Source organism: Hipposideros armiger, unplaced genomic scaffold, assembly GCF_001890085.2.
Source record: "Hipposideros armiger isolate ML-2016 unplaced genomic scaffold, ASM189008v1 scaffold_247, whole genome shotgun sequence".
In the NCBI taxonomy this organism is placed as follows: domain Eukaryota; kingdom Metazoa; phylum Chordata; class Mammalia; order Chiroptera; family Hipposideridae; genus Hipposideros; species Hipposideros armiger.
In genome coordinates, this window is record NW_017731597.1 from 6,715 (window position 1) to 33,331 (window position 26,617).

Consider the following 26,617-nt stretch of genomic DNA (forward strand, 5'->3'; position numbering starts at 1 on the left):
GAACAAGCATGAATAGTGGTGTTGTTAATGATGCAACTAGACCAAAGCTGAGGACATCTAGAGGCTGATGTGCACAGGGCTCAGTGGAAAGCGCGACGCTGCACAACACAGCACATGCAGTCAGAACATGGAACGTGAGAAGCGTGAACCAAGGCAAACCGGAAATAGTAAAGCAAGGAAAGGAGCATCTGAACATTGCAGTGCTTGGTGTCCATGAACTGAAATGGACTGGAGTGAGACATTTCTCGTCAGGCAGCTACCAAGTGTTCCACTCTGGAAATGACAAACAAAAAAGAAACGGAGTGGCTTTAATACTGAGGCAGGATGTAGTACAGGCAATTAGGGGCTACAATGTAATTTCTGACAGATTCATATCAGTCATACTTCTAGGAAAACCTATTAACATAACCATCATTCAGGTCTATGTTCCAAATACAGAGACTCAAAAAGATGAAAGCTTTTATGCAAGTATCCAAGACTAAAACTGATTACACAGCAGAATAAGACATGCTGGTAATTATAGGTGACTGGATGCAGAAGTAGGAAATAAAGCAGAATCAAGTGTCATTGGAAAACTTATGCTAGAGGTCAGAAAGCAGGAGATTGGTACATGGGTTTCTACGAAGCCAACAGCTTATTCATCATAAACACGGGCTTCAAACAACCGAACAGACGACTGTGCACATGAACGTCACCAGATGGCCAGTAGAGAAATCCAGTAGACTGTGTAATTGGATGCAGGAGATGGAGAAGCTGTGTTCTCTCTGCCAGAACAAGACTAGGAACAGACTGGGGTACTGACCATGAACTGTTACCATCAAACATTAAGATAAAGCTGAAGATGAGCATTAAAAGCATTGTAGTGCCAACATATAATGTAAATAAATTCCTGATTAATTTAAAGTCCACATAAAAAAAACAGATTTGCACTGTTAAACTTAACTGGCTGAGAACAAGAAGAACTGTAGACTGAAACTAGAAATATTAGAAAAGAATGTGAAAAGACAATGCTGGAAGTAAAAAGGAAAGAAAAATTGAGATGAATAACAAAAGGAACACTAAAAATGGTTAGAGACAGCTGAGGGGCAAAAGTAAAAGGTGACAAAATCAGGCTTAGAATCCTGAACTATCATGCAGAGATAAAGAAAACTATACAATTGTCAATATAAGAAAATAGACGAGAACAAAAAAAGGAAAAACAAGAGACCACTACCCGAAGAAATAAAAGGGAAATTCATACTTAGATTAGGAATGCTAAATGACCAACAAGGAAGTACCTTATCTGACCAGGAGAAAATAAAGGGAAGGTGGAAACGGTATTGTGAAAATCTGTACAGAAGAGACAAAAGGATGACTGATACCTTTGAACAAGTTTCCTTTGAGGAAGAACCTGTAATTCTAGAAAATGAGGTGAAAGCTGCCCTGAAAGTATTGGGAAGAAACAACTCACTAGAGTAGCTGGGATAACGATAGATTTATTTCAAGCCATAGAGAATGAATTGTCAAAATCCTAACAAGAATATGTCAACAAATACGCAAGACAAAACGATGGCTTACAGACTGGAAACATTCAATATACATCCCAATCTTCAGGAGAGGAGATGCCAAGGAGGGTGGTACCCATAGGACCATGGCTCTGATTTCCCACGCAGTAGAGTGATGCTCAAGGTGATGCAACAAAGACTTCTACCATTCTTGAATATCCACAAAAGGGGGAAATTCTGCAGCCACTACAGAAAAGGAGGCGGTCGACCTTTGTGGTTTGTTTTGGAAAGATCTCCCGGGCACAATCAAAGAAAGAAGCAGGTTCAGAATAGAGTGTATGATATTCTGTGTTTGACAGAGACAGAGACAGAGGCTCTGTGTGTGAACTATAAGTGAATTTCTGTTTCTGGGAGAGCCCGAAAATGAGGATTCGATATGACATGCATACTGTGGAACTGATTTAGCACAAAATATTTACTAGATAGTCAAGAAGGGGATAGCTGTTTGCATTGTAGAAGGGACTGTATAGTTTAGGTATAGGACTGGAAAAGAATTGATACTTTTTGGATTTATATTATTTTCTATATTACATACTAAAAACAATTTGTTTTAAATTAGCTGTTGCTATTGTCTAGCAAAATATGATTCTGAAATAGGGAATGTAAGGCTATGATATATTTCTCATTAAAGATTTTGTATATTCATGAAAAAAATAGGCATACTATATAAGGAATTTTTTCTCAATATTAGGGTGTTTTGGGGGGGCTGTATACTATAACTGGTTACTATATATGTTAACTGTTATTAATGACACAGGTAGTTGAAAATTAGAAAATATGTCATTGATTACTTCTGGAAGCAAAATAAGGATGCTTTCTATTTAGAAAAAGTTTATGTTTGTAAGACATTCTACAATTCTGATTATTAGTTTTATATATAGAAAAGATATGACACAAAAATGTGATTAACAAATACATGACATTAATATTAGTTCTTAGTAAGAGTTTAGTCCCTTTGTGCTCATGGTAAATAGAAGCAATATCTCTTTATGATATAATGTAACTTACCTTTACCAACATACATGTTAATACAGAGAGAACTGAATTTACATTTGTTTTTCTGAATTATGAGAACATTATTAAAACTTTTACCTTAAATTGTTATATTTTTCATTGGAATTTTTGTGTTTAAGAATTCAAGGAAATGGTAAATTGTTGATTTATGAGAATATCTAATTAAAAGTTCTGCTAAGAAGTTTTGCTGTCTTTAAGGAACTTTGCAAATATCTTAACATATTTCTTTCTATTTGTACGTATTTCTAATATTTTCTACCCCCAATAATGGTGTGCTTTATTTAATATAAGCTTAGAACTTCGACCTGTTCCTGTCCTTCAACTACTCACTTATTTGAAGCATCTAATAATATTGTATAAAAACATTTGACTGCAGTGAAAGGATGGAACCTTAAATAACTAATCAATTTGAAATCAATTTGACAGAAGATAGGCTTGAGACATATAGAACGTGCCACTTTTCCTAATAGGATATTATGACTCAATCTCAGTTTGGAGCCTCTAAGTCAGCAGCGTCCAAAATGGGGTACACAAACCTATCTGTTTCGATATGCTAAGAATATTAGAAATTTTGCAATATATATCTTGGTAGTAGTACATGATTTTAAAAGTTTGGAAACCACTGATATTTAGGTAATTTATTTTGGGGGGTACCAAAAAAAGTAGCAATAGGGACCAAGGGATGAAGCATTTATAACTCTTAATCATACCTGTTAAACTTGGAATGCAAACTCAAACATTGTTTTCCTTTAATAATTTGCATAAACCTTGATGGATAATGTTGAGACATAGATGTATTTATAGTATTCCAAGGGTATTTATCCAAATTGGTTTAACATCTCTTTCTTTCATTTGAATATTTGTACTAAGCTTGTATACCATGGATGAATATTTCATAGTCTAACACTTTCTGTTAGATCTTTTGCCAGCTGAAAATGTAGATACTATCAACACCAAAGCCATGTCCTTCCCTTTCCATTAATTGTAATTTCAGGCCATTACACATTGGGTAGCTTTCCTCATTCTCCATTGTACAAACATTTCTTTCTGATTGCTATGTGGTGCATGGTACCAAAGAGATGCCATTTTCCCCTGTGTACTTCTTCCATGGACCTAATACGTAGCGGTGTGTGTCGAATGAGAGACCAGCAAATGATAATGGCTATAATTTATGAATTGATTACTATAATTTATGAATATTCATGTTTTTATCTTAGATATTCAAGATTAAAGCAGTCCAATTGGCTGAGAAACTCCTTCCTGCCTTTAACACACCTACTGGGATTCCCTGGGCAATGGTGAATCTTAAAAGGTAAATTCTACTTTTATGTGGTTGTTCCTATTCGAAAATAATTAGAATTAACTGATTTTTTGGACCTACTTAGTCTTAGAAATTTCTGATGATCTGCCCCCACCACAAAGTACTTACACAGTTATGATCTTTCTGCTGATTTCACCCCTTTATCATTATGATGTGTCCCTCTTTATCTCTGATAATATTTTTGTCTTGAAGTTTGTTTTCTCAGATGTTAATACAGCTATTCCACCCTTCTTATGCTTACTATTTTCATGGTATATCTATTTCTACTCGTTTATTTTCAACCTAACTGTATCGTTTAATTATAGTCCTTTTTGTTGGAGGCAGCCTATAGTTGGATCTTGCCAGTCTGACAATCTCTGCCTTTTAGTCCATTGAAATGTAATTATTGTTGCAGTCTGATTTAAGTTCTCTTCCTTCATTTCTTTTCATCTAACTTCTTTTGAATTGATGAATATATTTTAGTTTATGTATTAGGATTTATATTTATTTATCAGCCTTTTTAAGTGTTGTTATAGGAATTGCACTGTAAATAATTAATTTTTCAGTTAGCAGAATTAATATTGTACCACGTTATGTGAAGTATAAGAACATTTCAACCATACCTGTCCATTTACTCGCTCCCTCCCATCGTTTATATGCTATAGTTGTCAATTCAATTACATCAAATATGTTATAAATCTCAGAATACAGTGTTAAAATATTAGTTTTAAGCACACCTGTTTACTTGATAGAATTGAGGGGAATAATAGTCTAATATTTACCTAGGGGAAAACTAGTCTATTAATTACCCTAATATTTACCAGCCAGTATATCTAGTTTTTTCCGTTTCTCTTAGAAGATCTGAGTTTTAATCTGGCGTCATGTCACTTGAGCCCGAAGAACTTTATGTAGTATTTCTTATAGTGCTCATCTGTAGGGGTAAATTCTTACTATTTTTCTTCGTTTGAAAAAGTCTTGGCATCCATTCTTAAAGGATATTTTTAGTGTATGTCAAATTTCTGATTGATGGGTTTTTTTCTCTTTGTATACTTTAAAGATGTTTCTCTCTTCTCTGGTTTCCATGGTTGCTGATAAGTCAGAATTTGAATGATTGTTGTCCAATTTTGTTCCTTCTGTATCCCGCTCAATCTTTGCTGATGAGCTTGTGAAATTGGAATATGTCTTTCCCTAAATATAATGGTAAAATTTTGGTCATTATTTCTTCAGATGTCTTTTCTGCCCCATTCTTTCTTTGCCTTCGCCTGAAATTCCAATTACTTGTATTTTAGAGTTTTTATTACTGTCCCACAGGACCCTGAAGCTCTTGTTTTTATTTTTCAATCTTTTTTGTGTGTGTGTTCTTCAGATCGAATAATTTCCATTGATCTCTCTTCATATTCAGGGTTTCCTTTGTTGCTCTAATCTGCTTTTAAGCCCATCCAGTGAAAAATTTTTTTTCGGTTTCTGATATTCTCTTATTTATTTATTTATTTTAATTAGAATTTATTGGGGTGACAATGGTTAGCAAAATTATGCTAAGCAAAATAAGTCAGAAAGTCGAGAACCAAATGATTTCACTGATATGTGGGATATAAAACTGAAAACTACAAAGGAAGACAAAGAAATGAAGAAACAAAAGATCATAGACACAGACAATAGTTTAGTGGTTACCAGAGGGTAAGGGGTAGGGTGGTGGGAGAAGAGGGTAAAGGGGACTGAATATATGGTGATGGCAGGAGAACTGACTCTGGGTGGTGAACACACAATGTGATACATAGAAGATGCATTACAGAACCGCACACTTGAATTTTTTAGAATCTTGATTAGATGTTTTTTCATTCTGATTCTCTGCAGATATTTCCTATCTTTTCATTCACTGTGAACATATTTCCCTGTATTCCATCAAACATAGTTAGAATAGCTGTTCCAAAATCTTTGCATATCTAACATCTGGATCATCTTGGAGTTGGCTTCAGTTGATTATCTTTTCACTTGAGGCTGGGTAACATTTTGAATGTACACTGGACGTTCTGAAAGTTTTGTTGTGTAGACTCTGGATTCTGTTTTATTTTTCTTAGGTGTGTGTGTGTGTGTGTGTGTGTGTGTGTGTGTGTGTGTGAGAGAGAGAGAGAGAGAGAGAGAGAGAGAGAGAGAGAGAGAGAGAGAGACATTAAGTAATCACATAACTTAGTTGGAATCAAACTTCAGACTGTCTCAATTCATTTCTTTATCTTTAACCGGGTTGCTTTGAGTCTGTTTTCAAGCATTCATGATTCATAGGGCAGCCAGGGACACAGAGAGTTCATACCAGAATTAGGCGCTTCCCCTCTCTGGCTCTCTCCTCCCAGGATGCCACCTCCCTTTTTCCAGCAGCTGTAATTGCTGTAAAACACTGGCTTCCGATTCTTTAATACAGGAAAACTGCAAGTTTTCTATCAGGTTTTAGTTCTTTTGCCTAGTATGATGGCATTTGTCTTTGGACTAAACACTATTAAAAAATGGGAAACTGACCCCATGTTGGCCTGTTTTTCCAGGTTTACACTGTCCTCAGAATCTTCCAGCTTTTGTTCATTCTTCAATGACTTTAGGTCATTGTCATTTTGTATTTTGTCCAGAATTTATAATTTTTTTCTGCAGGAGAGACTAATTTGGTCATTAAAAGATTTCAGGGTCATGCAAGCAGAAATTAGAAAAAATTTGTTAGATTTATTCTTAGATTCTTGATTTTTAAAAATGCTATGATAAATGGCATTTTTAAAAATTGTTATCTTCTGCTTAAACATAGAATGCAATTGTTTTTGAAACTTATTTTGAATTCAGCAATCTTGCTGAATTTGAATTTTCCTGTAAATATCAATAATTTATCTGAGATTATTTTGTATTTTCTTTATAAATAATCATGTCAACTGTGAATAAGGACAGTTTTGTTTCATACCCCCCTTTCCTGTACTGGCTAGGACTTACAGTACAATATTGAATGGAAATGGTGATCAAGGACATTTTTTTTTTAAATTTTATTATTAGTTTCAGGTGTACAGAATAATGCAGTAGTTATATTTTTTACCCCTCACAAAGTAACAACCCCTTCTCCCCCATCCACTGCCCTCCCACCCCCGATGTCATACTTATCTATTACAATTCCATTGACTCCATTCCCACACTCTACTCCACATCCCGTGACTATATGTATATATAATTGTAGTTGATATACAGTATTATTCAACATCAGCTTCAGAAATGCAGTGCAGTGGTCAGGCCTCTACACTGTCTATGCAGTGGTCTCCTTGACCCGCATGAGTTCAACTGGCCCCCTGAAAAATATTTACAACATTATTGATTGTATTCCCCAGACTGTCTTTTCTATCCCTGAGGCCATATTGTAATTACCAATTTGTATTGTCTCATCCCTTCCCCTTCTCCTTCATCCCTACCCCCTCCCAACTAAGGACATCCTTGTCTCAATAGAAAGTGAGTTTTTTACCATGATGTTAGCTGTAGGTTTTTTGTAGAGAACTCTTACTAGTTTAAGGCGGTTCTATTTATTTCTAATATTTTAAGTTTTTTTTAAATCCTGTATTATTGGATTTTTTCAAGCAATTTTTTGTAGTTTTTGAAATGTTAAGAATTCTTTTCTTAAAACTTTTCATTGCAGTCATTTATATTTTTTTTCCAATGAGAAACTATTATTATATTCAAGGAATAAACCCAATTTGATCATGATAAATTCTACTATTTTCTTTATATGTTGCCAGATTTTGTTTGCTGATATTTTCTTTAGGACCTTTGCATCTTTTTTTTTTTGCATATGATATTGGTCTGTACTTTTTCTCTTAATATTCTCGTCCAGTTTTGACATCAAGGTTGTGCTTCTCTTATAAAACATATTAGGTAATGTTCTTTCTTTCTCTCTCCTCTGGAAGCATTTGTATAAGATTTTTTTTTATTTTTTTATCCTCAGCTGCTTGGTAGAAACTTCTGGTAAAGTCACATGGGTCTGGAATTTTGAGAAAGTTTTAAACTCATGATTTAATGTATTTTATCACTTAAAGTACATTAGATAATTTGCTTTCTATTTATTTTTAAGTAAAATTTAATGTTATACTCCTAGGACTCAGTTCATCTGACATAATATAAGAATCATATCCTTGTATTTGTTTACTCTCTGTATCATATGTTATATATTTTCCTTTTTATACTAATATACACTCAGTAAAGAATGGCATTCAATTAATTTTTTTTCTACACAACCCTAAGCAAGATACTGTCGATATTCTGGGTGAATAATGCACACTTTCAAAGGACCACCAGGGATACATGACTGTGATAGTTAGTGGAGTGGCACATGGCAGGTACCCAAATAATATGTTATAAAGTAGAGGGCGTCAACATGGTACGTAGTCAAGAAGATTACGGAGCTTTCACAGAGCACTTTAACTTGCTTTTGTAGAGGAGTAAGATATTAACAGGTGATACCGATGGGGTAGAGCATCGTGAGTGGAGGAAATAACCAAAAAGACATGTGCAGATGAGAAAATACAGGAGAGAAACTTGGAATTTTAGAGAAATGGCTGGTGGTGAAAAGTGGGGAACCAGTATATATGAACCTCCAAATGCCTCAGCTAATCCTTTATGTAAGGAGATTTATGAAAGGGCAAAAGTGCCATTTCTGTGAAGAGGCTTAACCTTTAACTGGAAGGTTCGCCTTGGAGTTACTGAGATAAATTTCATTACCAGGATACTGAAAGAAGATTTGGAGAGTGTATTTGAAATTCTTTTCTCTAAAAAAGTAGCAAGACATATAGGCATAAATAGAGAAGGTCCTCGTCATCACTGATACCCCCTAATTTGGTGAGTTAACTCGTGGGACAAACTAGAAGCCCTTTTCTTGAAATTCTCTCGCTATGTGCATGTATAATACATCCATCCAGCAGAACCATGCCTGTTTTGTTCACCATCATATACTTAGCACTTAACATGGTGAATGCATGCAGGTAACACTTATCCCAGATAAAAGTCAGGTAAGCAGTGGTATGACTCTAACATGGATGGCAAAAGCATATGGAATGAAGCTTAACTGGATGTGCGGAATAGAAGCTGAGCCGAGCAGAGAGCCATATATGGAAGGCTTCATTACAAACAGAGCAGAAGGAACCACACAGGGATGAAATTGCCCAGCCAACAGCTTAGGCATCCTCTACACAACCCTCACACTGCCATGTCACTGAATTTCTACAGCTTGTCACGGAAGGAAGTTCTGTGATCAACCAGGGCTCAGTGATGGGTTCTGAGAGGAAATTGTCTACTGTGATTTTGGATAAATACTCAGTTCGGATGGATCTCTCATTATTCAAGGAGTAGGTGGGTAAAAATTAGGATCTTTAAAAGGGATTTTACACTTTTAAATTTGGAAAACTCGATCAAACAGGAAGAGGAAATAGGCATTTGACAAAACTTAAGGAAATATTTAAATTTTAAACATATGCTTGCTTCTCTTGAATTTTTCGATCATGTTGAACTTAAAGATATCATAAGACATCATGAGTAAAATTTAAGGAGAATAACAAACTAGGAAAAGGGTTAATAGCAGTAATGGTATTGAGAACATATGAGTATCATTTTTAATATATAAATAGTTTTTACAGACTTATGAAAAATACCCACCAGTTTTTTAAAAGGCTGGTAAATACATGAATGGGTAATTCAAAAAAGAAATACTGTTAAAAATAAAAATTTTGAGCACTTTAGTAATAAAAAAAATTAGATTTAAAATAAGGTTTTCTTTTCTCACCTAGAAAATTGACAAAAAGAGAATGATGGTATTTAGGATTGATATTGTGAAGAAATGAAAACCACATACAGTTGTTGGAATTGGAAATTTGAGTAACTTGGAAGGTGGATTGGCAGTAGGTTTCAGAAACCTTGAAATATGTCTACCTTTTGACCTTGTAATTTCATTTATGGAAATTTATCATAATGAAGTAAGTGAAGGTATGCACAAAGATTTGATTGTAAGGATTTTTATGGCAGTGATGTTTATAGTAGTGAAAATAGAATGAAACACATTAAATACAAAAGAGTGGCATGTCCATACAGTGGAATGTGACACAGCCATTTGATATGATGCTCTGGAAGTGAATTTTCAGAGAAGGGTAATACCTGTGATGTATTAAATGAAAAAGCAACATGTATAAGAATATGACACTATTTTCGTATTAAGTAAAGCATATTCTGTCATGTTGGCTACTCACTTCTAAGTAGGAATCAGAATTCACTTTCTTATCTATCTTCCCTTCTCCTTAGACTACGTAAACAGCAGAAAATAGATTCCACTCTCCTTTCTCCTCATTCGCTCTCTTTCTCTTTCGCTCCTTTCTTTCCCTCACTTCCTTTTCTTCTTCTTCTTCTTTTTTATGTAGCTACATGTTTTTTTTGTTTTGTTTTTGTTTTTGTTTTTGTTTTTTTAGCTGAAGCCTGCCACCTGTTGGCAGCGCAGCAGCAGCAGCTCAGCTCAGGCCCTGGGTCGAATCGGCGACCCTGTTGCTCAGAGCTCGCACTCTTGAGCGAGCTCTTAACCAACTGAGCCACTTGACCGGCTCTTAGATGTTTTAATTGAAAAAAAAATACAAGTATTGGGTGAATGTGCATACTCATATATTGAAACAGCACGTACTATAAAGTAAACCTTTGATTCCAAACCCCTAGTCTTTCAGGGAAACCACAATTAAAAATTTCTTGAGTATCCTTCCAGACATGTTATGTAGTTATATATGCATGCCCTTTGTGTATTATTTACTTGCCATTTTCATTTAACAACAGATATTTATTAAACAAAAGAGTTAATGAAATGTTAGATACATCACAATTAAAATCAAGAACAAGACAATATTTAACATTTTTCTGGGGATTTTAACAAGTATAATAACATAGGAAAAAGGAATAAAGTAAAAAGAATGGACTGGTGACAAAATTATAATTCATTATGGATCATATTATTACTTTCCTGGGGGAAAAAAAGGTGATCAACTGAAAAACAATTTGACTAATAAAAGAGTTGACTAAATTGGGCAGTTAAAAATTAAAATATGTTTTTGCACACCAGGGATATTGGATTGAAACTACAGAAAGGTCATGTCTTAGTAAAGTAAAGGTGATGTAGCCCTCTGTTAGCAAAGCCTAACAACAGTCCTTGAAAGAGCTAGGCTACCCACAAGTTATTTAACCGTCTGTCAGAACAACATGGGAAATGCTTTAAAGGAAGAAAGTAAAATTCAGAAATTCAGCAACATGTTTTCATACTGTTCAGCATCTAATAAAAATTGCTACTTATGCAAAGAAGCAGGAGAATGTAACCCATGATGAGGAGGAAAACAACCATCAATAGAAACATACAGAGAAAGAACAGCAATGATGGAGATAGCAATAAAGGACCTTAAAATATCTATTACAAGTGTGCCCAAGGATGTAAAGGGAAATGCAAACATAATGAGAAGAGAGATTTTTAAAAGGACCAAATGGAACTTCTAGTGCTGAGAAATACACGAAATAAACTCACTTGGCAAGCTTCCCAGCAGATTTGATACCACCTCAGAAAAGATCGGTGAGCTTGAAGACATAACAACAGAAACCATCCAAACTGAAGCACAGAGAGAAAAATAAAAGGAGCGTAGCCAGTGACCTGTGGGACAGTATCACATGTTTGACATACATGTGGTGGAATGATTTGGGCACGGGGCAGGAGGAATGGCAGAAAAACTATCTGAAGCAGTAATGGCCAAAAGTTTCCCATATTTGATGGACAACTATAAACCTACAGATCTCAGACACCTGATGAAACCCAAACTAGACAGACATAAAGAAACATAATGAATGGCTGAAAAACCAATGAAAATGAAAACAAAATCTTAAAAATAGCCAGAGGAAAAAAGCCATCATACACAAGGAACAAGATTAGAACTACTGCTTGCTTCATGTCCCCAACAGTGCAAGCCAGGAGACGATGAACAGCATCTTGAAAGTGTTGAAAGAAAAAAGTCAATCTAAAATTCTTTAACCATGGAAACTATTTTTTCAAAACTGAAGGTGAAATTGACATCTTTAGACAAATAAAAAGCTTAGAGCATTTATTACCAGCAGGCCTCTATTATTAGAAATGTTAAAGAAACTTTTTAATGACAGTAGGTGGAAAGGCAGACCTACATTAGCAATGAAGAGCAGCTGAAAGAGGAAAGAAGTGAGTACATGTAAAAGTTGGAGTTGAAAAATCGTAGCATTTGCATAAAATTATGAGCTGGTTGGTTTTTAGCAGCTCATCACGTTTTTATAGTTATAGGATCTCCTCTGTCCTTATCAGTATTATATCTTGTTCTTAGAGATTTTCTTATTTCTCTGAGTTGTTAGACTATATACAGATATCAAGTTTAACATTTTAGCTTGTTCCTGTGAGGCTGTGAGTAAAATAAGTGAAAAAGCTTGTTTAGAATTTAGTATTTTGAAAAGTATTTAAATGCACTATGGAAAAAAGTCATTTGGGGCTTTTGGCCAAGGATTTTTTAAAGGGAAGAATAGTAAGCTGTTAGAGGACTTCGCAGGGACTTTGGTTTACACTTGCCCGCACTCTGATTCACGGGCCATGCTAATGCCTAGGTAATCTTTCTAAATGGGACACTTTATTCCTTCAGTCTTATGTTCCATCCCTCAAAATCCTCCATCATGTTCCATCACACTTAGAATAAAAATTTTACTGTGACCTTACAGGATTCTTGCGTAGTGTGGATTATACCTAGCCCTGTAACCTCATCCCATGTCATTCATTTCCACTTCCTGAGCTCTAGTCACGCCGGCCACCTTCTTGTTCCTCATTTGCTGTCTCGTTTTCTTCCTCCAGATCATTCAGCACTTGCGCCTTCTCATCATTCAGGTCTCAGTTCAAATTGTGTTATTTCAAAACGCTTCCTCTGAATCTTATACATAACGAGCCTTTCTTCTAAATCACCTTTTCATTGTACCCACTATTCTATGTCTCTGTGTAATTTTGTTCATAACAATTATTACTGTTGATTATGGGAACAGGAATGTTATATGTCAGGTTCACTGCTCTGTCTCCTGGAGCATAGTAGGGACTTACTATTTGGAAATGAATGACTGTCTTAAGTAGTTACTTACTAATACGTATCCATATTTCGTCCTTGATTCTCACTTCTAGCTACAAAAAAAAAATCTATTAGTGGTACCATATTTTCAAAGACAGTGTAAAAATAGCACCAACCAAATAAAAGAACTTTACACCAGGTAGTGATATGTGCTGATACCTATTTTAATGTTTTCTCAACTCGAACTAAAATATGGCATATTGAATTGGTAGTATATAAGTGGATATAAAATGATAGAAAGACTTAAATTTTTACTTCCTCCTCAATGTAGAAAAGACCTGGAGAATGGCTTAAAGTTCTTGTAGAAATAACCCACGAACTGTTACTTGAATAATTAATCTAGATTGCCAGTTCCAGCCATGGAATAGCTTATATCAGACCAGCCCTCCCATCAAAAACAATCATAAAAGCTAGACAATATGGTTTGAGGGCTGGAGAGCAACTAACTCATGTAGGACTTCCTAAGAGAAGGTCATCGCCATATAAATGTTGGCCTTTTCTCTGAGGACAATTTCCAAGTCATGGTGCGGTCACATGGGGCAGAGGAGACTCTGATCTGGTCCTGGAGCTGCCAAATGGCTGAAACATGAGGGACAAACTCTCAAGACAGTAAGAAGTTACAGAGGAAAAGTCCAAAAATATATGTACAAATATTCTCAAGTTACACACACGGGGCAAGACTCAAGGAAACCCAACAGAAAATGGCAGCTGGAGGTTAAAGGGCAAAGGAGAAAATTTAACAGCCACATGGTACTGGGGAGACAGAGGTTAGTGTTGCAGGCTAGCAGGGTGGAGGTCCCTTGGTAAACTCCTCAAGCTTTCAGCTGAGAGCTCAGGGCTACTCCCTAGCCGTAGAGGCAAAACTGAAATAGACTATCCTTACCAAATGCTAAAACCATGGTAATTTGCCTGTACTCTCCCTGAGTTTCAGAAGAAACTTAACTTTCTCAGAAAGACGATAATGTCCAAAGCCTCTACACTTTTACACTTTTTCTGGCTTCTAGTAAAAAAATTATAAGGCAGGCTAAAAAAATAACAGGAAGATATCCTAGAAATGCATCTGCACAAAAGAAATGTACATAAGGTTATTCACAGTAAAAGTTTTCATAATAGCAAAACATCAGAAATATGCTGAAGGACCACAGATGGAGGGTTAATTAAACTCTATCTACTCATATATTGTGGTAGTTTTCACAGGTATTATCAGCATTTGGAAATGGACAATTTGTTATTGCAGGATACTGTCCTGACCATTACAGGATATGTTACATCTCTGTCCCCAGCACAATAAACACAAGTTGCACCATTAGGGTTTGAGACAACTCGGAATGCTCCCACACATTTTCATATGCCTCTGCAGTGGCTGTTCCAATGGGAAGTCATTAATACCATGGAATTTTGCACAGCTGTAAAAAACTGAGAATGTTATTTGTGAACTGATAGGGAAAGACCACTGAAGTACATCTTAAGAGTAAAATGCAAGTTAAAGAGCAGCAAGTATACTTCGTTATATAGTTTTGTTTAAGAAAGGAGGAAAATAATATATATTTGGATTGCTTATATATGCATAAAAAATTCTGGACTGATACATAAGAAGCTACTGAGAGTGATTATCAGGCCTGGTGGTGTGAAGAGAGGTGAGATTTCTGGAGTGAAACATATTTACTGTATACTTTTCTATATTTCATTTTTTAAAAACATGTATAGTAACTATTGAAAAATTTGTTTAAATAATAAAATAAAATTTTAGGTATAAATTGTGTTAGATATAATAATTCTAAGAGATTTAACGTTTATGTATTCATTTAAAAAATGTTTTGGTCTTTTTCCAATTCTGTCTCCTGTTGCCATTGCTGTCGTTCAGTGGAGTGGGGCGAAACTGGGGTTGGGCATCTGCGGGTAGCAGCATTCTTGCTGAATTTGGCACATTACATATGGAGTTTGTCCACCTCAGCTACTTGACAGGGGACCCGATTTACTACAAAAAGGTTAGTGTTCTTGTCTTCTTTTCTTTGTTATATAAAAACTCTTTAAGATTTACCAAAAGACTTGATTAATGCTTAGAAAATGTTTGCCTTTCTTGAAATATGTTTAGCAGGACTCTGGCCTTCGTTTTCTTTTTAAATTATTGAAAGAAATATTCTTTCTATTTAGAACATATTTAAAATATTTATTGTTATTTGAGAAGTTGTAACCACTAGTAAGCTTTTTAAAAATGTCATTACCATCTATATTCTGCATTGTGCTGAAAGCCAGCATGAAAAACAAAATGTATAAAATGTATACATTTGGAAAACAAAATGTATAAAAAGTTCAAAAATTGAAAAGAAAAACTGATTAATCACAAATTACATGATTATATACCTAAAATATTAAGACAGTGTACATTTAAATTATTAGAAATGAGAGCTTAATATATATTTGAATAAAAGATCAATATAGGTATTAAAAATCAGTAGCATTTCTCTGCACCCGTTAAAACAGGCAAGGAAGTTTCACTTTATAAAAACATACATTATGTGGTAGGAACAAAAGTGTAAGTTTCCTACAAATAAATCTAATGACAGGTAAAGTTCAAAACTGTTGAGTAACATTGAAGAGGACCTTAATGGAGAGATATGTCATGTTCGTGTAAGCATCATAAGAATTTCGGTCATCTCCACGTTGATCTGTAGTATCAATTCAATGCCAATCAAAACACCAGTGGCTGTTTTCTTTCTATTGTTATTGTTGCTTGATTTTTAAATAATAATCACATGTCATCATAAATGAGGCATTTAAAAAAACAGCTTTTCTTGACCACCATACACACCACAAAAAGGCAGGGGAGGTGCTGCAGGTTCTGAGTGAGGATAAAATGCAAAGCCTAGATTAATATAAAGTGACGATGACACTAATTTTTGTTAATTGCATTCTGTATTTTATTTTGTATAGGTCATGCACATTCGGAAACTACTTCAGAAAATGGATCGTCCAAATGGTCTTTATCCAAATTATTTGAATCCAAGAACAGGTCGCTGGGGTCAGTGTAAGTATTTCAAGTACAGCTGATGCTTTGTTAAAAGCTGATGTCTGAAAACTTGGGCTTGATGGAGTGAAAAGCAGACTTCGTGTAGAGGGCGAAGCCCCAGTTAGTGTCAGCCCTGGGATCTGCTGGTGCCGTTGCCTTCAGCAAGTTTCTGCCCTCTCACAGGTTGTTTTTCTACTTATAAAATGGCAACATTAACAGCCTGCCTCACAAGGGTATTTTATTTCATGTATGTGTAAGTACTTTGTTAAAATATAATGTGGCATTTGCCAAAGGTTATACTTGAAGCCCTTATTTATGAAATACATTTTCATGTAAATAAGGACATTGCTTGTGGTAGGTATTTCTAAAGGAATATGAAGAAAAAAAATGAGTATTTTCAATGATTAGAAAAGAGGACGATTGCTCTTGCACAAGCTCTGTCCAATCATTCATTTTTCTTTTTTCAAAGATTTTATTGGGGAATTGGGGGAGGGGAACAGCACTGGGGAATCCGTGAAGGGGAACAGACAAGTTGCTGTCCTTTTGTCCTTCATTCTAGTTGTGGAGGACATTGCTTCACTGGCCCATGTTGGTATTATCATTGCACTCTTTCCCGGGTGAGGCAGATCGGTCGCCGGCCACTGGACGGCTGCTCACGCCGGCTGCCAGCCACTCACGGTAGCTTATGGCAGCCCACTGCAGCTTCACTGCCAGTGACTCAACGGCAGCACAGCCCCAGGTCGAGCTGTTGTTCACCATCTTAGCTGTAGAGGGCGCAGCGTCACTGGCCCTAACGTGGGATCCGAAACCGGGCCCTGTTGCTCAGCGCTGGTGTCCCAAGCCAACTCTTAACCAGCGCGCCACTTGGCTGGCCCGGTTTTTACTATATTTAAATGTTAATCTCCTACAGTTCATAACAAAAGGCAAGTAACAAGCTAAGCAAATTTATTTGAACATATTTGGAAAACAAAGTTTTTATATCCTGTCTATATCAAGAACTCTTATAAGATCATAAGAAAAAGATGATTATCGCACTAGGAAAATAGACTGAGAACATTCATGAAGAAACAAAACACAAATGGCCAATAAACAGGTGTTCACATTTAACCCTAAAAGTGGTGTTCCTGAAGATAAGTGTGCATGGGGCCAAGGTAATGTGACAACCCTCTTTCTGTATAGACTGATGTTACTGTAGAACAATTTATAGAGACTACCATCTTTCTCCCATGTTTGTAGCATCTCCATAGACCAGAGAGCTTTCTTTGTTCCTCTCTTTTTCCACTTCACCACCTCCCCAGTCAAATCAATGTGCCTTTTAAACAGGAGACACTATTCTTTATCATATTGATAAAGGAAATGAACACATCCCTGTATGCAGTGCTTCAAAAAGCGTGGAAATTTGTGTGCCCTTTGAACTAGTGACTCATTTCTAGGTGTTATTCTAAAGAAAGGTGCAGAGCTATAGGTATATAAAGTTTACTTACAATACTTTTGGAGTGATTTATAATTTGGATAATTTGGAAACATTCTCAAGCAGTCCTGTCTAGAACTTTCTATGATGAGGAAAATGTTCAGTATCTGTGCTAATATAGCGATCACTAGTTGCATGTAGTTATTGAGCCCTGGAAATATTGCTAGTACAGTTGTGCATTTTTAATTTTATTTACTATTAATTTAAAGAGCCACTTGTGATTAGTGCCTGCTGTGTTAGTGCAGTTTTTAAACCTCCTATGAAAGATTTGGTTAAATAAGTTACAGGCCTTCCAGATGTGGTACACTATGCAGCCATTAAAAGTGATGTTATAGAATACTTGACATAGGTGAATGTGACATAGCTAGAACCATATTTAGAAAGAGCGCGAAAACCGACACTGTAAGAATAGAAACCAAAGTGCTATCTGTGTTTGGTTTTTTTTCTGAATGTTTATTTTTCTTTTCGTTTTTGTTTACTTTTATTAATCTAAATTTGATAATGAACGTCTATTACTTTTGAAGTAAGGTTAAAAACATTTTTAAATAAAGAAGAAGATGCTATCTTCTATACCAAAATCTTAGAATACTGAAAAAAATAAATCACAGTTTGAGAATTGCCAGCCTTTGAAATGAGCAACAATATAGCTTTTTAATTATTAAAAATATAACTCTTTGTCTTCATCAAATGGTGTGAAAACTGGATAGCCTTGTGAAAAAGAATGAAATTGGACCCTCACCTTATACCTAATACAAAAATTAACTCAAAATGCATCAAGGACCCTAAATTTAAGATCCAAAACTATAAAACTTCTAGAAGAAAACAGGGAAAAATCTTCATGACTTTGGATTTAGCAGTGGTTTCTTGAAAAGCTGAGACAACAATAGAGACAATAAATTGAATTTCATTAAAATTAAAAGTTTTTGTGCATCAAAGGACTCTATCATGAGAGTGAAAGACAGCCTAGAGAACGAGAGAAAATATTTGCAAATCACATATCTGGTAAGGGTTTAATATCCAGAATATATAAAAAACTAGAATTCAACAACAGAAAGACAAACACCCAATTAGAAAAGTGAACACAGGACTTGAATAGACATTTTTTTCCAAGAAGATATGAAATGGAATTAAACACATGAAGAAGATGCTCAACATCATTAGTCATTAGGGAAACGCAAATCAAAAGCACAGTGAGATGCCACTTCACACCTACTAGGATCTCTGTATTCAAAAAGATAGAAAATAAGTCTTGGCAAGGTTGTGGAGAATTTGGAACCCTGCACATTGCTGGTGGGAATGTAAAGTGCTGCAGCCACTGTGATAAAGAGTCTGATGTTTCCTCAGAGTTAAACATGCAATTCTATATGATTCAACAACTCAAGTCCTAGGAATATACCCAAAAGATCTGGAAACCAAACAGATAACTTGTAACGCTAGTGTTCAAAGCAACCTTATTCACAATAGCCAAAAGGTGGAAACAGCCAAAGTGTCCATGAGATAAACAGATAAACAAAATTGGTCTATCCACACAATGGAATATTTAAAAAGAATGAAGTTCTAATACATGCTACAACATAGATGGACCTTGAAAATATTATGCTAAATGAAAAAAGCCAGTCACAAAAAGAAATATTGTATAATTGCACTTATGCCAAATATCTAGAGGAGTCAGATTCATAGAGACAAAGTGGACTAGAGGTTACGAGGGGTTGGGGTGAGGGGAGTGGAGAGTTATTGCTTAAGAGGTACGGAATTTCTTTTTGGGGTGATGAAAAGTTTGGAAATACTGGCGATGGTTGTACAACATTGTGAAGTAATTAATGCCACTAAATGGTATACTTAAAAAAATGGTTAAAATGGCAACTTTCATGTTTTATATATACCACAAAGATTGCAATAGAAACAATTCTTTCATTCTTCCTTGTTTTTTCCCCACAAAATAAAATTCAAATTATTCCTTTAGAATATATTCACTCTCAGCAGTTATTAATTTTGAGAATGTTATGGAAAGCAATTCACTGGTTATTTTGGCAAAGCGTCTTTAAAAATCCTGGGGGAGCTGCCCCGATGTCCCTTGAGCAGCTGCAGTGCTCACTGATTTGTCCAATTTGTTCCTTTTAATGTTTTTGTATATTTTATATCACTTCTGAAAAGTATATCAAATTCCATTATCATTTGAGCAGTATACATCTGTCACATCTATAAATAGCCTGCAAAACAAACAGTGAATTGGACTGAAATGTAACAATTCAGCTTTGGCTAACTGTATTGTAATTAGAGTAAGGATAACGTCTGTGGCACGCACATAGCAATCACAGAGAGTAATTACTGGCAATTACCTTCAGGAAAAGGACTTGGCAACAGATATAAAAGAATATGGTAAGGAACCAAGATTTAAAAGCACATAGTTGGTTTTTTTTTTTTTACTTTATTTTTTCACTAGTTTTCTAAGTACAGTGCTTAGCTCATGTCATTTAATGACTAAAGTGAAGGAAATATAAGAAATTGGTTATTACTGATTCATTAAATTTTATACTACTAAATTAAAAATTGTGGAAAAAGCAAGAATAGATATAATATTTGGAGTTAGGAGACTGATTCTGGCTTTCCTGCTTAATAAGTTAGATAAGTTATTTAACTTCTCTATGCCTTTGTTTCTTCATCTGTTCTAATTGTACTTATTTAATAGGGTGATCATGTTGGTCATGTTTATGAGATGATATATTTGAAAATATTTCATAAACTAAAACACACAATACAAATATTAGTTTTTATTCTAGAATTTTCTGTAAGAACACTTCAAGAAATGTTAGAAACCTGCCATTAGCTTCGTGACATGCTGAGATAGATTATATGAATCGTTGATATTTAGTAGTGCTTTATAATGCATAATCAATTTCTGAATGTCAAAAGGACCTTGGAATGACATGGTTCATTGAAGTTCATACCTATCAGACATGATTCAGTGGTTTAAGTAAGAAAGTCAGACTCCTGGGTGATCAATTCCGTAGTTACCATGAGTCTCGGGCTCCTGCTGTGTATTCATTTATGAAGCACACGTTTAATCTCCCACTGGAGCAACTGTCTAGAAGAGCTGGCAGAACCTGTCAGGCAGGACTGGGACTGTATTCTATAACCTAAGTTACATTCAACTAACTCTGTAAACTCTAGCAGTGATCCGCAGACCTAAAAACATTTCCCCTCAACTATGATGCCTAAGGCTTGTGCCTTTCTCTGCTTTTTCCCATTATTTCACCTCCGTTAATTTTCTTACATCTTTACCTTATTTTCTTTTCTGCTCATTTGTTCTTTTCTTAGATCTACAGCATATCTGGAAATGTATGTATGAGGCCAAACATTTAAAACGCCCTATATGTTATTTTAATGACTCTTACGTGTATACGTATCATGCCCCAGAGTACCATTTGTGTCCTTGAATCACTCCGTGCATTCTCTGAGTGAACTCCATTTTATGTATTGATAACCCAACCCCCAAGTGTATGCCGCCAACGTAGCGTGCTCTCTGCATTTCCATACGCCTGATTGCCTGTTTATCACATCTGTTTAGATATCCAACTAGCACCTCAAGTTCATCCTGCTGCAAACTCATACACCTTCTCCCTTAAGCCATTGCCCCACCCCAGTGTTCCCAATTTCAGTGACGAGCACCATTGTTCACCCATTTGCCCAGCCAGAAATCTAGACATCACCTGTGATTAATCTTTCTTCACTCTTTCTGTAAACACCTGATAGTTATCAAGCTAAAAGTGTATGGTCAAAAAATATTATTAGATTATTTTACAATGTGAACAATAAGCACTTAAATGCTAAGGAGTGGATTTCATTGAAGGGTAGAAGTTGAAGATAGACCGAGATGGAGAGGATTCCTGAGACGGAAGTGGAAGTGTTTAGGGTCCAGAGTGGATGGGGCATGTAGAGTAGAGGAGCAGCATTTCTTTCTCTTTAACAAGCAGAGGGGAACAGATAAAAGGAGAGGTAGGGCTGCAGAAAGTTGAAAGATACTTTTGTTTTTTGTTTCCCTTCCTGCCCCGCTAATGGTCTGTATTTTTCCTGTGAGTTTGGAGGCGTGGTGTCTGCTGAGCATGAGCAATAAGGTAGAGGAGGGGGACTTTTGAAAGAAGAGATTTCAAATAATCTGCTTTAGAGAATGGCAAAGAGCACTCATCAAGGAGTTATGGAAAAGTTGAAAGCAACGTTGAAGTCTTCATTGATGGTGAAAATTGTGAATCTGGGGATAATAGTAGAATGGGCTGACATGTGGGCTGGTCTTTTACTGGTTGGGTGCATTAGAAAAACAGTGGAGCAAGGACCCTGAATGTTTGGACAGGATGACCTGCTGCTTCCTCTCCTGTCCAGCCTACATGGCATAGGATCCACACCAATGTGAGAATACTCATGTACCTTTACCCTTCTATTTGATCTGTCCTATAAATCCCCAAACTTGTATCAACTCAGCCATCTACCTTTCCCATTCATGGACAGAGTCAGTTGAACATTGCTGATGAACATGATCAGTAGAGGTTAAAGTCACTATAAATTTATAATTTCTAATTCCAAATGGATCACCAGTACCCCTGACAATTCTTTAACTTTAAACACTTTCCTATTCTTTACTCTCCTTAAGTCTTGTGTATAAACCTCTATCCCTCCCCAACTCTGTTTTGACCATTTCTTTATTTTCAATTTCCTGGGCAATTTTAACTTAGATATGTCTTTAGTAAAAAGTATTTATGTAGATTTAAAAATTGTTTTCATTACATTCACGTGTGTGTCGCAGTATTTTAAAAACTGAGTTAAAAAACAAACTCAATTTTGATGTTGCTGATAGCTTTGGACTAATGCCAAATGTCTTTTTGTTTTGTTTTCTCGCTTTTTTAAAAACAGCTTTATTAGGGTATAATTGACATACAGTAAACAGTACATGTTTAAAGTGTACAACTTCATGTAAAAAAATAAAAAAATAAAGTGTACAACTTAATGAGTTTTTCACCCTCCTTTGGGCGCAACTGATCTCACAGATTCATTGCACACAAAGATGCCGTTGTGAAATACATCTTTACTAAGTCACAGACATGACTGGCGATAGGTTACGGTAGAGGGGGAAGATACGGAAGCGATGAATCATGATACTTAAGTTAATTGTTAGATATTTGAAAATTTGTGTGCAATGAATCTGTGAGATCAGTTGCGCCCGACAGAGGGTTAAATAAGTAACCCATCACCACAATGAAAAGAATGAACATATCTGTCACCTCTAAAAGGTTTCCTCATACTCTATGATTATTTTCTCACTCCCCTTCTCACTCCTTCCACAAACAACCACTGATCTGCTTTCTGTCATTAGACAAGCTTGCATTTTCTAGAACTCCATATAAATGGAATCCTTTATATGCACTCTATTTTTGTCTGGCTTTTTTCACTCAGCATAATTATTTTGAGATTTACCCGTGTTGTGTATATCACTATTTCTGAGTAGAATTCCACTTTGTGGGATACCACAATTCATTTACCCATTCCTGTTGATGGAAATTTGGGTTATTTCAAGTTTGGGGCTATTACAAGTAAAGTGCTATGAAGATTCGTGTTCAAGTCTTTGTGTGGACATAGGTTCTCATTTCTCTTGAGTGAATACCTAGGAGTTCAATGTTTGTATCACATGGTAGATGTGTGTTTAGCTTTTTAAAAAATTGCCAAACTTTTCCAAAGCAGATGTTCCATTTTACATTCCCATTGGTACTGTTCCCCCATACTAACCAACACTTGATATGATTAGTCTTTTAATTTTAGCCATTTTAATAGGTGTGTAGTGGTAATTCATTGTGGCTTTAATTAGCACTTTCCAAATGACTAATGATGTTGAACATCTTTTCATGTGCTATTTGCCATCCATTTCTCTTTGGCGAGTTGTCTGATCAAACCTCTTTCCAGTAGCCCGTTTTTAAAAAAAATGGTTTTCTTAATTTCTGGGTTTTGAGAGTTTGGTACATATTCTAGATACAAGTCCTTTATCAGATATAGTTTTGACAAATATTTTCTCCCAGTCTTTGAATTGTCTTCATTGTCTTACTGGGTATTAAAGAGAAAAAGATTCCAATTAGGAAGTCCATTTAATTAGTTTTATGAATTCTTCTTTGGTGTCATATCTAAGAAGTCTCTTACTAACCCAAAGTCACAAGCATTTCCGCCTATGTTTTCTTCTAAAAGCATTATAGATACAGGTTTTATATTTAGGCCTGTGATGTACTTTGAGTTGATTTTTGTATAGGAATCAAAGCAGTTGTTGTTGCTTTGCATATAGACATCTAATTATTCCAGCACCATTGATTTAAAAGGCTGTTCTTTCTCCACTGCAGTGCTTTTGCATCTTGTCAAAAATCAGCTTTCTGTATAGGTATGAGTTTAGATTTGGATTCTATTTTGTTCTGTTGATCTATTTACTTATTATTCCAATACCATGCCATTTTCATTAGTGCAGTTTTATTACAGGTCTTGAAATCAAGTAGTGTTAGCCATCCAGATTTGTTCTTTTTCAAAATTGCCTTGGCTGTTGAGGTCCTTTGTATGTCCATATTAATGTTAGAATGACTGTCAATTTTCATAGAAAAGTGTTAGGAGTTTGACTGGGATTGCATTGAAATCTACAGATCAATTTGGGAAGAATGGACATCTTAAACTATCTTAACACTAATCATATTACTGACATAGTCTATCTATAAACAAATTATATCCATCTCGACATTTATTTAGCTGTTCATATTTTCTCTCAAAAATATTGTGTGTACAGGTCTTTCACATGTTTTGCCAGATTTATCTATAAATATTTCATTTTTAATGCTATTAAAAATTTTTAATTTTGGTTTCTGATATTTTGTTGATAATATGTACAAATTAAATTGATTTTAGTATATTGATCTTGTATCTGCAACTTGATAACCTCACGTTTTTAATTCTATTAATAGTAGCTCTTTGTAAATGCCATCAAGTTTTCTACATAGACAACCATATTAACTCTTAAGACAGTTTTACTTTTTTTTTTAAAGATTTTATTGGGGAATTGGGGGAGGGGAAAAGCATTGGAGAATCAGGGAAGGGGAACAAACAAGTTGCTGTCCTTTTGTTCTTCAGTCTAGTTGTGGAGGATGTCGCTCCACTGGCCCATGTTGGTATTGTGATCATTGTGCTCTTCCCAGCTGAGGCAGTTGGTCACCAGCCATTGGACAGCCGCTCATGGCGGCTCTTGGCAGCTCACACTGGCTCCCAGCAGCTCACAGCAGCTCACACCGGCTGCCGGTTGCTCATGGTAGCTCACGGCAACCTATTGCAGGCCACTGCATCCTACGCTTCGCTGGCCACTCATGGCAGCCCAGCTCCAGGTTGAGCTGTGGTTCACAATCTTAGCTGTAGAGGGTGCAGCTTACTGGCGCATGTGGGAATCGAACCTGCAGCCTTTTTGTTCAGAGCTCACGCTCTTAACAACTGAGCCATTTGGCCGGCCCTGACAGTTTTACGTCTATATTTCCAATATGAATGTCATTTGTTTAAATATATTTTAGTCAATTTCTTTTTTGGCCTCGTTGCACTTGCTAGAACCTTCTGTCCAAAGTTGAAGAAATGTGATGAAAGTGAACAGCCTTGTCTTGTATTCTGATCTTAGGGAGAAAGCATTGTTCACTATCAAGTATGGTGCTAGCTGTACGTTTTCTTGTAGATGCCCTTTAGGAGGTTGAGGGAGTTCCCTTTTCCTGGTTTGCTGAGAGTTTTTATCAGGAGTAGAAGTCATATTTTGTCAAATGCTTTTTTTGCATCTGTATTCTTTTTTGGTTTGTTAATAGACAGAATTATACCAATTGACTCTTAAATATTTAATTTGCCCTGCATGCCTAGTATAAATCACACATATTTATGATGTATTATCCTTTTACAGTTTTCTTGGTTGGTTTTTTCATTTTATTTTGTTTTTGTTTTTGTTTTTGGCTTTGTCTAGTTTTTAATATCATTGTAATGCTTGCCTTAGAATGAGTTATGAACCATCTCTCCTCTTCAGTTTTTTTTTGTAAAAATTTGTGCATAATTGATATTATTTCTTCCTTAAATGTTTGCCAGAAATTACCAGTAAAACCATCTGGGCCTGGAGTTTTCTTTTGGGAAGGTTTTTAACTATAGTTTCAGTGGCAGATAAAAGGTTGTTCAGATTATCTGTTTCTTCTTGAGTGAGTTTTGGTCGTTTCTGTCTTTCAGAGAATTTGTCCATTTCATTAATTTTTCTAATTTATTGGCATAAAGTTGTTCGTAATATTCTCTTATTATTCCTTTAATATCAGTAGACTCTGTCTTTTTTATTTTTGCCCTGACCTTTATTATTTGCCTTCTTTTACCTATTTGGTGTTTAATTTGTTCTATTTCTAGTTGATTAAGGTTGAAGTGAAGTCATTGATTTGAAAAGAAAATATTTCCCTTTTTCCTGAAAGATTTCGTGCTATTAATTTCCTCCCAAATACTGATTTAATGGCATCCCACAATTTCTGATTTGTCGTGTTTTTATTTTCATGTGCGTTTATAGTTGTTACAAATTTGGAAAATTTTTGGCCATTATCTCTTCAAATAATTTTTCCATCATGCCTCTCTTTCAGAGGCTCCAGTTATCTGTGTATTATGCCACTTAGCTCACTGATGCCTTTTACTTCTGTTTTATTGAATTCTTTTTCTTCTTTCTGTTTCTTCTTGAATTAATTTGTATTGCAATGCCATCAAGTTCACTAATTTTTTTCTTATGCATTGTCTAATCTGCTGTCAGTCTTTTCCAGTGTATTTTTATCTCTAACACTGTAGTTTTCACCTTTTGAAGTTCAGTTTGGATCTTTTTATATCTTCCTTGTCACTACTTTCCTTTTTATTGATATTTTAGAGTGTACGCTTTCTACTTATGAAAATAGTCTGCTGTAACGCAGTATACCATATTATACTGGCAGCAGCCTCAAACATCCTGTGTTTACCACATCTCTTGATTGCACCATTTTTTCTTGTGCTTGATTAATCTCGTGTTGTTTTGTACAGTAACATGCTGTACAGGCTTGTAGCCTAGGAAAAAAAGGCTATACCATATAGCCT

General features: G+C 35.5%; 1 protein-coding gene across 1 annotated transcript in view; it reads left to right on the forward strand.

The window, feature by feature from the left end:
- The first annotated feature begins 1,350 nt into the window (after nt 1–1,350).
- Nucleotides 1,351–26,617, forward strand: part of LOC109389865 (mannosyl-oligosaccharide 1,2-alpha-mannosidase IB-like) — a 59,943-nt gene continuing 34,676 nt past the window's right edge. Inside the window, exons 1-4 of the mRNA XM_019655800.1 lie at nt 1,351–1,428; nt 3,776–3,870; nt 14,872–14,995; nt 15,942–16,035. Of these exons, the coding sequence (XP_019511345.1) occupies nt 1,351–1,428; nt 3,776–3,870; nt 14,872–14,995; nt 15,942–16,035 (391 nt within the window). The remainder of the gene's footprint in view (nt 1,429–3,775; nt 3,871–14,871; nt 14,996–15,941; nt 16,036–26,617) is intronic.